This window comes from Microtus ochrogaster, unplaced genomic scaffold, assembly GCF_000317375.1.
Source record: "Microtus ochrogaster isolate Prairie Vole_2 unplaced genomic scaffold, MicOch1.0 UNK62, whole genome shotgun sequence".
Taxonomy (NCBI): Eukaryota; Metazoa; Chordata; class Mammalia; order Rodentia; family Cricetidae; genus Microtus; species Microtus ochrogaster.
Genome location: NW_004949160.1, coordinates 327,507 through 340,049, shown reverse-complemented (window position 1 = coordinate 340,049; position 12,543 = coordinate 327,507). Strand labels below are relative to the sequence as shown.

General features: G+C 36.0%; 1 protein-coding gene across 8 annotated transcripts in view; it reads right to left on the bottom strand.

Moving 5' to 3' along the window:
• The window catches only part of Znf638 (zinc finger protein 638), a 142,326-nt gene that overhangs the window by 58,392 nt on the left and 71,391 nt on the right, over window positions 1-12,543 (bottom strand). For 7 of the 8 annotated variants that reach the window (XM_026777398.1, XM_026777399.1, XM_026777401.1 and 4 more), the window contains exons 2-3: window positions 5,923-7,435; window positions 627-688 (exon numbers count right to left, since the gene is read on the bottom strand). In XM_026777398.1, the coding sequence (XP_026633199.1) occupies window positions 627-688; window positions 5,923-7,435 (1,575 nt within the window). The remainder of the gene's footprint in view (window positions 1-626; window positions 689-5,922; window positions 7,436-12,543) is intronic. The other variant, XM_026777402.1, reaches the window with a different exon arrangement.

Below are 12,543 nucleotides of genomic sequence, written 5' to 3'. Positions count from 1 at the left end.
AAAAAAAAAAAAAAAAAAAAAAAAAGAAAGAAAGAAAGAAAGAAAGAAAGAAAGAAAGACAGACAACAACAAAAACAAAACAAGGAGAGTGACTTAGGAAGTCCTACCCTCTTGAATATCAATAAAATTCATTGCACCCACCAAAAACAAAAAACCAAATGATCAACAAATTATCTTTCAGAAAAGTAAATGAAGTCAAAACCCTTGAAAAAGGTAAAGTAGTTTTATTTGTTATTGTGTGCTTCAAGTGCTGTTTATAAGGTAGTAAGCTGAAATGTGCATTCACATCTCCACAGAAAAATGGGCAAGATAATGGAAAGAATGATACCTGTCTTCAACCATTGTGGGAAAGGCAAACAAGCAAGGAAAATCAATTAAATTTGTTTGTAATTACCTATTGGGGATTAAGTTAGAAAAGAGACACAGATTAAGTTAATGTAAGATTACATGGCACTCTCCTTTTGGAATATTAAACATACTTCTCCAGGATTATTTTAAACAAGGAATAGCTTTTAAAAGTATTTCTAACAAATTATCACACTAAAAATATTTAATAGTTACATGTCATCATAGGCTATTTTCTTCTAACTCTGTTGCTTATAAAAAATGGAAGAAAATTTTCTTACTGTTGACGTAACTGCCGACAACTCTCAATATGGGTGGAAGTATTTTGATGCTGAATCCAGTCCTATTTTAAAAAAAGAAAAGGTTGAAATTAAAACAATCCTCATGCTCACTAATGAATTAAGTTTTTTTTAATGACAACGGGTATTTGAAAATTATAATTATAATTAACAAACCTGATTATAATTTAGATTTAGGATTTAGAAACAACATAATTTTCACAAACAAAAATTAAAGTCCTCCAAACAAATGCATTTAACCCACACATGTTAACACTATTTAAAAGATATTTAAGTAGAAATTTTTAAAAATCATATCCATGAACATTCATTTTTGAAATGCATACGTATATTTAGACTTGAAGAAAAAGCATAAATTCAAAAATAACATCTCAAATATAAAAGCAACATTTCAAAAAACACCAAAAATTCTATCAAGCTACAAGTATCTCTGAGATGGTGCCTTCCAAACACAGCAGCTTACTCCTCTAAAGGTCAAGCAAAAGACACTGATCACCAAAATAAGACTTCAAATGCTAATGGCATTCCAAACAAGGTGCTCACTATATTGGGAAAAAGATGAGTAAAATAGTGAAAACTACCACTGATCAAATCTAATTTATTTTCAAGATTTAATGGAAAGTAACACAGTTTCAAAGACATATTATCCCTTACACATACAGCTTTACAATTAACAAAAAATACTTCCCTATACATTGTTTACAAATAAATGTCCTAAAATTACAATATGTAACAGCAAATACCTCCTGGAACACATATTTGATTAAAAGAGGGTCTGAGAAGAAAGAACAAGTAATATAGCTTTTAACATAATAGTCTTCAAGGTGAAATGTGTCTATTGCTCAATGTTTTATTGTTCCTTCAGCATTTGGAAAGGAAAAAGAGAAAGAAAAAGCCCAACCCTCACTAAATAGCTCTCTGAATTTTAAAACTTCTGAGAAAAACTTTTGTTTTCACTTCAAGAACATTTTAAACAAAAAGTTTAAACAATTTACAAAACAAAGTTTCTACAATTAAACTACAGCTGACATTAATCCTGAGTTCTACCTTGGCAGGAACTACCCAAAAGACAAGTTACTTACTTCCAACACTGTGCATCTAAGTTTTGACAGGCTAAAGGATTTCATTAAACTTCCTGGCTTAATTGTACACTGTAAAAACAAAATGTCTGCATAGACTCCTTAGTGCTACAAACCAAAAGCTAAAAGAAACCATCAATCAAGAGTCTGTAGTAGTGTCCAATCCAATCCATGTCTTTGATATAAATTAGGTATTGTTTTTACCAGACACACCAGCAGGCAGATAATTAGGCATAATTTATTTGCACCATAAAATGTTTTATTTGAATAAGTTGTCAACACTTATAAATCCAGACTGTATCCCCCAAATCTAATCTTCAGCTTTTCTTGAAACACATACAAAGAAATGATAATAATGGATATGCTTTTTTGCTATTAATACCTATATAAGCTGAAAATGGTCAATGCCCTGCTTACTAAGGCACTTTCTTTAATTCTACTCACCATGCACACTGTCTTCCAACAGGCATCCTTCTTGATACACTAAGTAAGCTCAGTAAAGGTATCTATGCAACCCCAAATCCTAGACTTCATATCATAATACCCAGATAGCTGCTCAAAAGGAGCACTGCCTCTATAGGAAAAATAATTACCCAAGAAGCAAAGAAACTCCAAAAACTATAGACTTGGGCTAGCTCTGAATCACTATGAAAACACCAACTCCTATCAAAGCTTGCCCTTTATCTTCTGACTAGCTTCAATAAAAAATATGTGTTGCCCAATGATTAGAGTTAAATACCTACCTGGACCCACATGACAGAAGGAGAAAGCCTGACTCTCACAATATCCTGACTTCCACAAATTCACCGTGGACACGTGTACCAGCACTCACAAACACACAAAATATATAAATGAGTAAATTGGGGACTGTCTTGAATCAAGTTATTTCAGTCAAAAGGACATAGGAAATCAAGGCAAATTTCTTTAAAACCTGAACGCCAGTTTGTGAGGAAACAGTCTATTACTGTATTCTTAAAAGTGCACCTCAGGCTATAGTTTGGAAGACTCAAATGTAGAAAGCAAAGATGCTGTAGGATTTACCTAGTAGGAAAAAAACCTGAAATTAGAAATCCACAAGTACTAGCTATATATTCCTATTATCACAAATATGCATATACACACAAGGTAATAAAATATTTCACAAAAAACAAGAGGCAACTTGTACATCTAAATTAACATTCACATGCCCATTAACATTCACATGCCCATCATTGTCCATCAAGCAATGATGAATTCTTTAATTAGATGAACCCCAATCTGTAACGCTGACTGTTAAGACTGGGAGCAGGGAAATTAAGCATGTGCATACAACGCACATTGGGTGTTGACTCAGCGGCACAGAAGTCATAGCAAACTTGTGGAAGTGAAAGGACAAGCTTAGAGGTCAGTCACAGTCATCATCTTCTACAGGGTCTCTGCTGTTTTCACTGCCAATAGGAGTGCTAGGATTGACACAGATGCTCGTGCCATTTGACTGCCAGGTTTGACAGACTTTGATCCTGGGGACTTGAACTCAGCTCCTCACACGTGTGTGGCAAATGCTTTCATTCACTCGGCCATCTTCATAGTCCAAAAGAAGTGCTTTTTAATGACTGCATGATTTTTCTCTGCTTTCAAAATTTTGTTTTATTTTATTTCCCCAGGGTTTTCCACCTTACACTTGAATAACTAGGGAAGCTTTCATTTAAATAGCCTACCCCATCTCCCATTTTCCTATTTATCTACACTTAAATCACTCTGAAACACTATCAATGTGTTGCTTCACATATCAAAAATTTAATTAGCTTCTCAAAGTCTTCCACCTCAAATCAGAATTGACAATTGCTTTTCAAGGCCTTGCATATTTATTTCTAGTATGTTCTTCAATGCCTCTTAGCATAAGGCCTTCTTTATGAACTTTTGTCTACTTGTTGCTGTTCCCATCTGGAATGCCATTTTTCTTCTTTAGAAAAAAATGTCTTCAAACTACTCCATAAAGAAAATAGTGCATCTGGTACAAGCCTTATCTAACTAGATGGAAAATGTTTTCTCAAACCAAAAGCAGATTTATGCTTTTCTTGTTCATCACAAATTGCTAGATACTTTATAGGCATTCTAATTGCTGGCCTGATCGCTACAAATCTGAAATCAACATAGAAACAGTATCTTCCCCTAATGTCATGAACAAATGGTTAAATATCACCAAACCACTCTCTCTTCCCATCCCTCTTCTGAAGCGGTAACTACTGCCTCTCTCTCCCCTCACCCCCCTCTACTTTCCCCCTTCTTTCCTTTCTCCTTCCCTTTCCCCTTTCCATAAGCCACTAAATAAACTCTATATACCGCTCCCCAAATCACCAAACCATTTGCTCCTTTTGGTTTTTCCACACAGGGTTTCTCAATGTAGCCATAGTTATCTTGGAATTCACTCTGTGGAACAGGCAGGCCTCAAACTCAGAGATCCACCTACCTCTGCCTTCCTAGTGCTGGCACTAAAGGTGTGTGCCACAACTGTGTGCTTGTTTCTAACTTTGAAAATATCCTTGGGTATCTTTTCTTGATGAGACTGCACAATCTGCTTTACAAAACAAATTTTATATAGTTCTTTATTTCTGCCCCCCATCTACTATAGATACATACAAAGTTAAATCAGTATATATACAATAAATAAAATCATCACAAGTTAAGATATATATTTTCAACACACTATGACTGATTAAAAGTCCATAATAAATATGTGTTATTGGTATGCCCAGTTACAATAACAAAGAGCACCCAACACTCAAGTCTAGGGCTAGTTACAGATTACAAAGAACTATGCTGAGAGCTTTCTGAGTGACAAACAACTCTATCCGCTTTGGTGGAAAAAAGGAGCTATTACCATATTAAAATCCAGCATAGGGCTGGAGAGATGGCTCAGAGGTTAAGAGCATTGTCTGCTCTTCCAAAGGTTCTGAGTTCAATTCCCAGCAACTACATGGTGACTCACAACCATCTGTAATGAGGTCTGATGTCTTCTTCTGGCCTGCAGGCATACACAGACATAATAAATACATAAGTATTTTTTAAAAGAAACAGCATATTTGTCTAAAATGGATAGATTGCTGCTTTTTTTTTTATTAAACCCAGGGCCTGGTATGTGTTAAACGTGTGCTCTACCACTGAACAACACTCCCAGCCCAGAATGATGCTTCCTTTTACAAGTGTTAACTTGAAGACAAGAGCATTCAATTCAGGTTTTCCCATTACTGACTGAAACCTGATAAATGCATACAAAGACAATAAAATGGTAATATTTGCAGGAGAGAAAAATAACAAGAGAACGAAAACCTAAGTAAGCCTCTTCAAGCCACCCAGACAATTCAAGACTAAAGCTTTAAATTAAAGCTTCTTTTAAAGTACATTCCCTTCTCACCATAATCTATATCTACAAATTGCATTAGTAAACAAAAGAACCAGTGATTCCTGTGCAGTTACAAGGGGTGGGGGTGGGGGGTGATTCCTGTTCAGATTTACCAGTGGTTACTATCAAACAACATATACTATATAATACTATTCTTCAGCACCTACATAAAATGTTCCTTCTGCTTATACTAACCACAAAGGCACCTTAAGCATATATTTTGGACTTTCCTCTCTCAATTTCCTGCATTTTACTCTATTTTCTGAGCTCATGGCTGGCTCCATAATCATCACTACATCCTGAATAATTCTGTTATGAAGTTATTTTAAAAGTGCCTTCTCAAGAAACACTGAAAAACTTCTGGTCCATACAAAACTCAGAAACACTTAAAGCAACATTAATATCTTTATCTTAGAACAGATATATACAAGACTAAAATATACTGTCCTTTGTAAGTGCACATTACAAATGAGTCATAATAAATTTTAGTCTAATAAATCTTAAACATACTTTCTCATGTAGCACTGTTATGAGTATACAATTATATAAAGTTGATGCTGCATAAATGGGATAACTGAAAGTTCAAAAAAAAAAAAAACCCGGCAAACTATATAGTATACTAAGTAACAGGAATACAGAAAGCCTAACATTCACTTCAATACTAAAGTTACTTACGATTACAAGTAGGTGCCAGGGTTGCAATCAAAATTAATTAGTCACTTACTTAATGCTTTGGTAACAGCAGCATATATAACAGAATTTAGAGAAAACCTGGGCGCTGAGCATCATTGTACAGCAATCTTTTAAAAACACTCACCTTCAAATGACTACATTCTACGTTACACAGAGAACACAAATGTGGAAATATTCTTGGAGATGCCGCATAATAATCATTCATCATAGAAGGGGTTGGCAGTCTCTTCATTTTCTGGGTACCAGCTTGTGTAAACTTTGGTAGCCACGAAGCTTTCACAATCCCAAATGGAGACCGAATGGGCAGGTCAGCCTCTGATTGGTAACTCTTTTTACTTCCTCTAGGTCCAACATGTGCATCATCTGAACTGATCACGGGCTTCTGTGGGATCCGCTCTTGCTGGTTTAAAGCTGAAATTAATTCAGAGGAAAAGGATGGCTGGTTCACAGATGGAGAAACAAGAGACTGACTCATTGTCTGGCTAACTGTTTGGCTAAGAGACTGGCTGACGGACTTTACAGGCTCAAGGACTGACTGTCCTGAAATGTGTAAGCCTGTCATTTTGGTTCCACTCTCAGCTGGGAAAAAGGACTGACTTGAGGACTCACCAGGGAAGTCCATCTGACGAAACACATCTTCCACAGGAAACACGGAATTACGTGTCACATTTGGAGAGGGAACAGTTGCAGAAATGTTCTCCTGCGACCGATATTCATTCTTGACCTCATCAGTTGGAATTTCAGGATCATAAATACGTACTTCAAGTGGATCTTCTGTATAGCCATATTTGCTTGCATGCCCATAATCAATTACGTTACTTGAAACTGTTTCTTTACCAAGTGTTTCCTTATTTCTGCTGTGAGAAGGTAAATTAGGTAATCGGCGCCCCATTTTTCGCATTCTTATATCCCTCAATATTAATGGCATATTTTCAGGAGTTAGCTGTTCATCAGGATAGCGACTAAGTTCTTCTAGGTCTTCATTTGATAATCCAAAACTTGCTAAGATACTTGAGGCACTCTCCTTTGTATAGCGGCTCTGTACTTTAGGACTCTGCTCTGTAACCTGAGTTACAGAACTCTGTTTCACTTCCACTGGTGGAGTTATATGAGGCTCATCATCCCACCGACTACTATGAGGTTTCTCCTTCTTTTGTTGTGCTTCATGAAAATCCATTTTTTCTTTGGTTAATCTTGGATCAGTTCGGTGTTGAGTTACCTGAACATTCATTCTCTGTGGTCCCATGTTCTGATAAACTTCATGGCCAGGAAATCTGTGTGGAATTCCACGGGCTCTCCCTGCTGGGTAAAATCTTGGAAGACCCATAGATCCAGGCCTCATAAATGGTCCTGGAGGCCTCATCCCAGGAGGATTAGGTGCTCTCGGCCTTTGAAGTGGAAAGGTCCCTCGAAGATTAAACCTGGGTCTCGACATGGCTACTTTTGAGAATGTCTGATTTAATACACTATAAGGTGTTGTTGAACCATGTGAGGCAACGACATTCAGCTGCTGAAGCGCCAACTGAGTCTTAATCTGAGCAAAGTGCAAAGGAGATGGGCCCAACAGAAGTGGGTTTGCAATGCCCAGGCTCAAGGGATTCACAAGTGGTGCGAAATTTTCCAAGAATAACACAAAGCTGAAAGTTAAAACACAAATATTAGATCATTTTAACTCAAACTACTTCATGAAGTGGGTTCTACAGCCAGAGTAAAACATTTTGAAATAAAGCCATGATACCATTTGGCACTGCATATACTTCACAAAGTTTTAAATTTTCCCCTAAAACTTTCTCTTCTTTTCTGAATCCAAAACACAAACCCCAAATCTCAAGCCAGAGTTCGTGTATATTGCCGTGCAGGATGTGAGGTGCTGTGTGCTGTCCTAGGTGCTGAGATGTAATTCACAAGTTCTTTTACATAATCTTGAAAAAGACTGAGGATTTATTTTATGGTTTTATACTGAAAAAAAAAGATGATGACATTAAAATTCTTAGAAATGCACATAGACTCAGTATTGTGTTATCAAACATAAGAAAATTAAAAGAACTGTAACTTTAAGATTTTATTCAGACCCATTTTTCAAAGACACATTCTTCCTCGGAATCAGTCTTCACATCTACTAAATTCCACATGGCAATTAAACTAAATACTTATATTCCTGATACTGAACAGTTGATTCTGGTAAAGTAAAAATTGTGTCACCAAGAATCTAATTACAAAAGTCTAACAAAGGAAGTGCAATGGCATGGAATTCCTTATAACATACAACATAACACGCAACAAAACCAGTCACCCTGATCTTTCCATTGTTGAGAATACAAACAAAATACACAGGTAACAATGTCTATAAAGTGTTAGTTACTGATCTAAACATTTAACATGGATGTATTCATTTAGTTCTCACAACTCCCAGAGATACACATTGTTTTAAATTGAGAGATTAAGTAACACACAGACATATGATGCTGGGATTTGCATTCAAATCAAATTCAGACTTAATTTAGCTCCACAATCCATGCTTAAACCACTAACAGATGTAATAACACTATCCTACAGGTCTCAGACATTAAATTTGCTAAAAGTGGTTGGTTACTGACCACGTTCTCACATTGCTACACTACCCAGTCTAACCAACTTCAGGGAAAAGCAGTACTTACTTCAGCTATCATTCAGGACCAAGTCAGCAGCCAGAGTGGGTGACTTTCCTCATCCATATACCTAAAGATTTACTTACTTTTAAATGTATTCATGTGTTAATCACATACATGTAAGTATGAGTGCCTGAGGAAGCTAGAGGCATCATATCCCCCTGAATTAATTACAGGTGTTTATGAGCTCTGTTCCACATGGGTGCTGGGAAAACCCAAATCATCTCTGCAGGCCCAATAGTTAGTTTTATAAAGTTCTGGGGATTAAACTCAAGTCCTCATGCTTTATTTATGCTTGTTAGTAAGATGAAAATATATTTGGGTAAAACATTTCCTCTTTTCAAATCCAATCATTTTGCATATTGCCAATTTTCCCCCTGGAGCTGAGGCCTAATAAGTACTCTATCACTGAGCTAAATTGCCCAGAACTGTATTTCTTTAATTTTTATAAAGAAGAATTTTACATTATGCCTGTTCAAATACCTAAAAAGATTCCATCCTTTCAAATTTTGTATGTATAATGTCCAACAATCTAGGCAATTTCTCTCTACCACCTTTGTAATTTGGAAGGTATTTATTCCAGCTAGGCCTTTGCACCTTTGTCTTCTCATTAAAATAACCAACTTGCCCTGGATGGTGACTTATATGATTTTATACTTATTCTGCATGGTCAGCTTCCATTAAATTTTTCTTGACCACTAAGATCAGGTGAGTCTCAACATCTTAATTATTTCTTGAACCACTTTTGGTATCTCTAGCTTATGATTTGTGCTAATAAAATGCATGCCCTTCCCAACAATGCAGCACCAAGTGAAGTTATATGTTCACTGAAAGACTTTTCTCCCAAGTATATAAAACCCTATTCAGAAGAACCTCAAATTTTTGTTCAAGTATTTAAAAGATCACGCTCAAAGTTGTCATTGTTAATGTACATAAACCAGTTTTTTATATGCATCAATCTATGCATGTGTTTGTGTGAATGAATGTGGAATGTCCTGCCACATCACATATGTGGAAGTCAGAGGACAATCTTGGTTGTTACAGGTCTTTGCTTGTTTGAGACAGGGTCTCTACTGTTTACTGTTGCATATGTCAACATATTCAAGATATGTTGTAGGCCCAAGACTTTCTGAGGATACTACTGTCTCTACTTCCCATCTCCCTATAGTAATTCTGAAATTACAGAAGCTGGATACCACACCCAACAACTTTCCATTAGTTCTGGAGACCTGAACTCAGATCTTTATGCTTGTGTAGGAAGTGTTTTTCCCACTGAGGTATCTCCCTGGCCCCTCAGATTTCAAGATAGAATGAAACACAAAAATAAAAATTGCCCAGGCTATAAATTCACCACAGCAAATTCAAAGCCACTATTTTAAAAATGCTATTTGTAACAAACTCCAGAAATCACAGATCATTAAATTAGTTTACCTTTGTCATTAGTTTACAACTACAGAATAAATAAATAAAATAAGAACTGCTCGGTAAGCAGTTTTCAATTAGTTATTCTTTTAAATTTTTCAAGGGTGGTATGTGTGAATATGTTCACATGTACATGGAGGTTGTCTTCAGTCATTCTCCATCTGATTCATCTTCTTTGAGGCAGGGACTCACTGGGTAGCTCTGGTTGGCCTCAAACTTACAGAGACCTGCCTGCCTCACAACAGGCAGACCTTTTTCAAGAAAGGGTCTCTCTCATTGGACCTGGAACTCACTATTTTGGCTTTGCCAGTGAGCCATAAGGATTCTCCTGTTTCTGTCTCCCTAGCTCTGTATTAAGTATACTTCTGTACCTGAGTGCTGTGGATCAAACTCAGGTTCTCATGCTTCTTCTACAAGCACTTTATTGACAGAGCCATCTCCCCAGCCCCTATTCTGACTCTTTATACATCATCTTCTCCAGTTGATGAAGACTGCTTTTACACAGATAGAAGCACTAATTTTTTCAAATACTGTTTCATCTCCCAAGTAAAACACAAATGGTACAGATTTATCAGCCATCTAATTACTATATGTAACTATGAACAATTTTAAGTTGAAAAGAAGCATACTTGAATTTTTTAAAAAGCAAAACCCTATGTATTCTTCAAAGTACCTAGCATCTTGGCCTTGTGGTGATATAAATGATACATTTATAGAGTACAGATACCAGTTGTTTTACAAACTGTATTCTTCGAGACCTCTTAAGCATAACAAGTGCCCTTAATCAATAAGCCATTTCTCCAGCCAACAAAGTATTATTTTGAAGTTATTCTAGGGTTGAACATCCAGGGCCTCAACCATACTAGCTAAGAGCTGCCACTGTATCCCCAGCCTATTTGATGTTTTTGACTGACATTTTACTCTCAATTTAATACTTTTCATAGCAGAATATTAAATGGTAAAATCATTTGAATTGTTTTCCCTGATGAATGGCAATCTTAAAATTCCTTTCAATGTCCTTTAAAAACAGAAACAATCTGAAACAAAACTTCAGATTAATCAATCATTATAATCAATTATAAAAAAATCCTTTTAGCAAATAATAACAATATCAGTAAGAAAGCTCAATGGTTAAGGCACTTGTTGCCAAGCCTCAACTGAAGTTCAATCCCTGGAATCTACAGGGTACAAGGAGAGATCAATTCCTGAATGTTATCCTCTGACCACCACACAGAGCTTGTGGCACAGCCACCCACAAACATATACACAAAATAAATAGGTACATTTAAAAGAGAAGAAAGAAATCAATAGCAGAAATGGGTTTCTTGGCACAAGTATGAAGAAATGGTTACACAGATTAAAAAGACACTACCATTAGATCCCATGAAGTAGAGAAAATAAAGCTGGCTTCTGGCCTCCACCTATATAATCTGACACATGTGTCCACACACATACATATTAATATTAATTTTTTACAACCTTACACTTGAGACTTTATAGAGTTTCATGTTTTCAATGTTGTTTAATAGTCATCCCACTTGAAATAAACAAAATCCCTGAAAGCAAATAGTTCCTACAACACACCATTTTACAGATTAAGCCTTAGAACAGAGCTAAGAAGTAACCACATTTCAACAAAACCCACATTGCCCCCGGCTTTTCTTTTCATGCTGTATCCCAGATAATAAAATAAATTTATTTTATAGCTTTTTTCCTAATTATTAAAAAAAGCGTTCATTACCTTTCATCAAAAGCAAGGAAAAAGAAAAGAATACCCCATAAACACCCAAAGAAAAGTTTTCTATAAACTCATCACAAAAGGAAAATATTATTTTAACTTTCTTTTTCTAGGTCTATTACCTCTATCTTACTTTATGCTGTTCTGTTAGAACACAACTACAAAATATATCAATTCACTTTGGCACTTAGGAATACAGCAGTCCAATTGTTTGTTTAATCACAAAAATAGCATGCATCTGTGCTTTCTTCCACCTGTTGACCTCTTCTAACATACATACAGATCCATTCAGCCAATTCTTTAATGTCATTAGTTCTGTTGTGTTTCTCAAAAGAGGCATAGTCACAGTTTAAGTGTTACATGTTTGGCTTAGATTAAGTATCATGTTATATGCGAAACTGGCAAAATGTATCATTTTTAAGGAAATGGTAAAGCAAACACAATCAAAAGCACTACCTGGCATCATTAAAAGCAGCACTGACTTTCCTGCTACTTGAAAAGATGGATGAAAATAATGGCTTCAGATCTAAATTTTAAAACCAAAGATGAGGGCTGGAGAGACGACTCAGCAGTTAAGAGCACTTGCTGTTCACCATGTTCTTCCTAAGGACCCAGGTATGATTCCCAGCACCCATGTGAGGCAGCTCACAAACATCTATAACTCCACCTTCAGAGGATCTGATGGCTTTTTCTGGCCTTTTCAGGCACCTGCACACACATGACATACACACATACACATAAATGGATCCTTTAAAGATTTTAAAACAAAGACCAGCTGGTACCATGCAATGCTAGGGACAAATCACAATTAGACTACATATTAAAAACCCCAAATAGCAGTAAATCTTTTTTTTTTTTTTATTTTTTTTTTTATTTATTTTTTTTATTTTCGAGACAGGGTTTCTCCGTAGCTTTTGGTTCCTGTCCTGGAACTAGC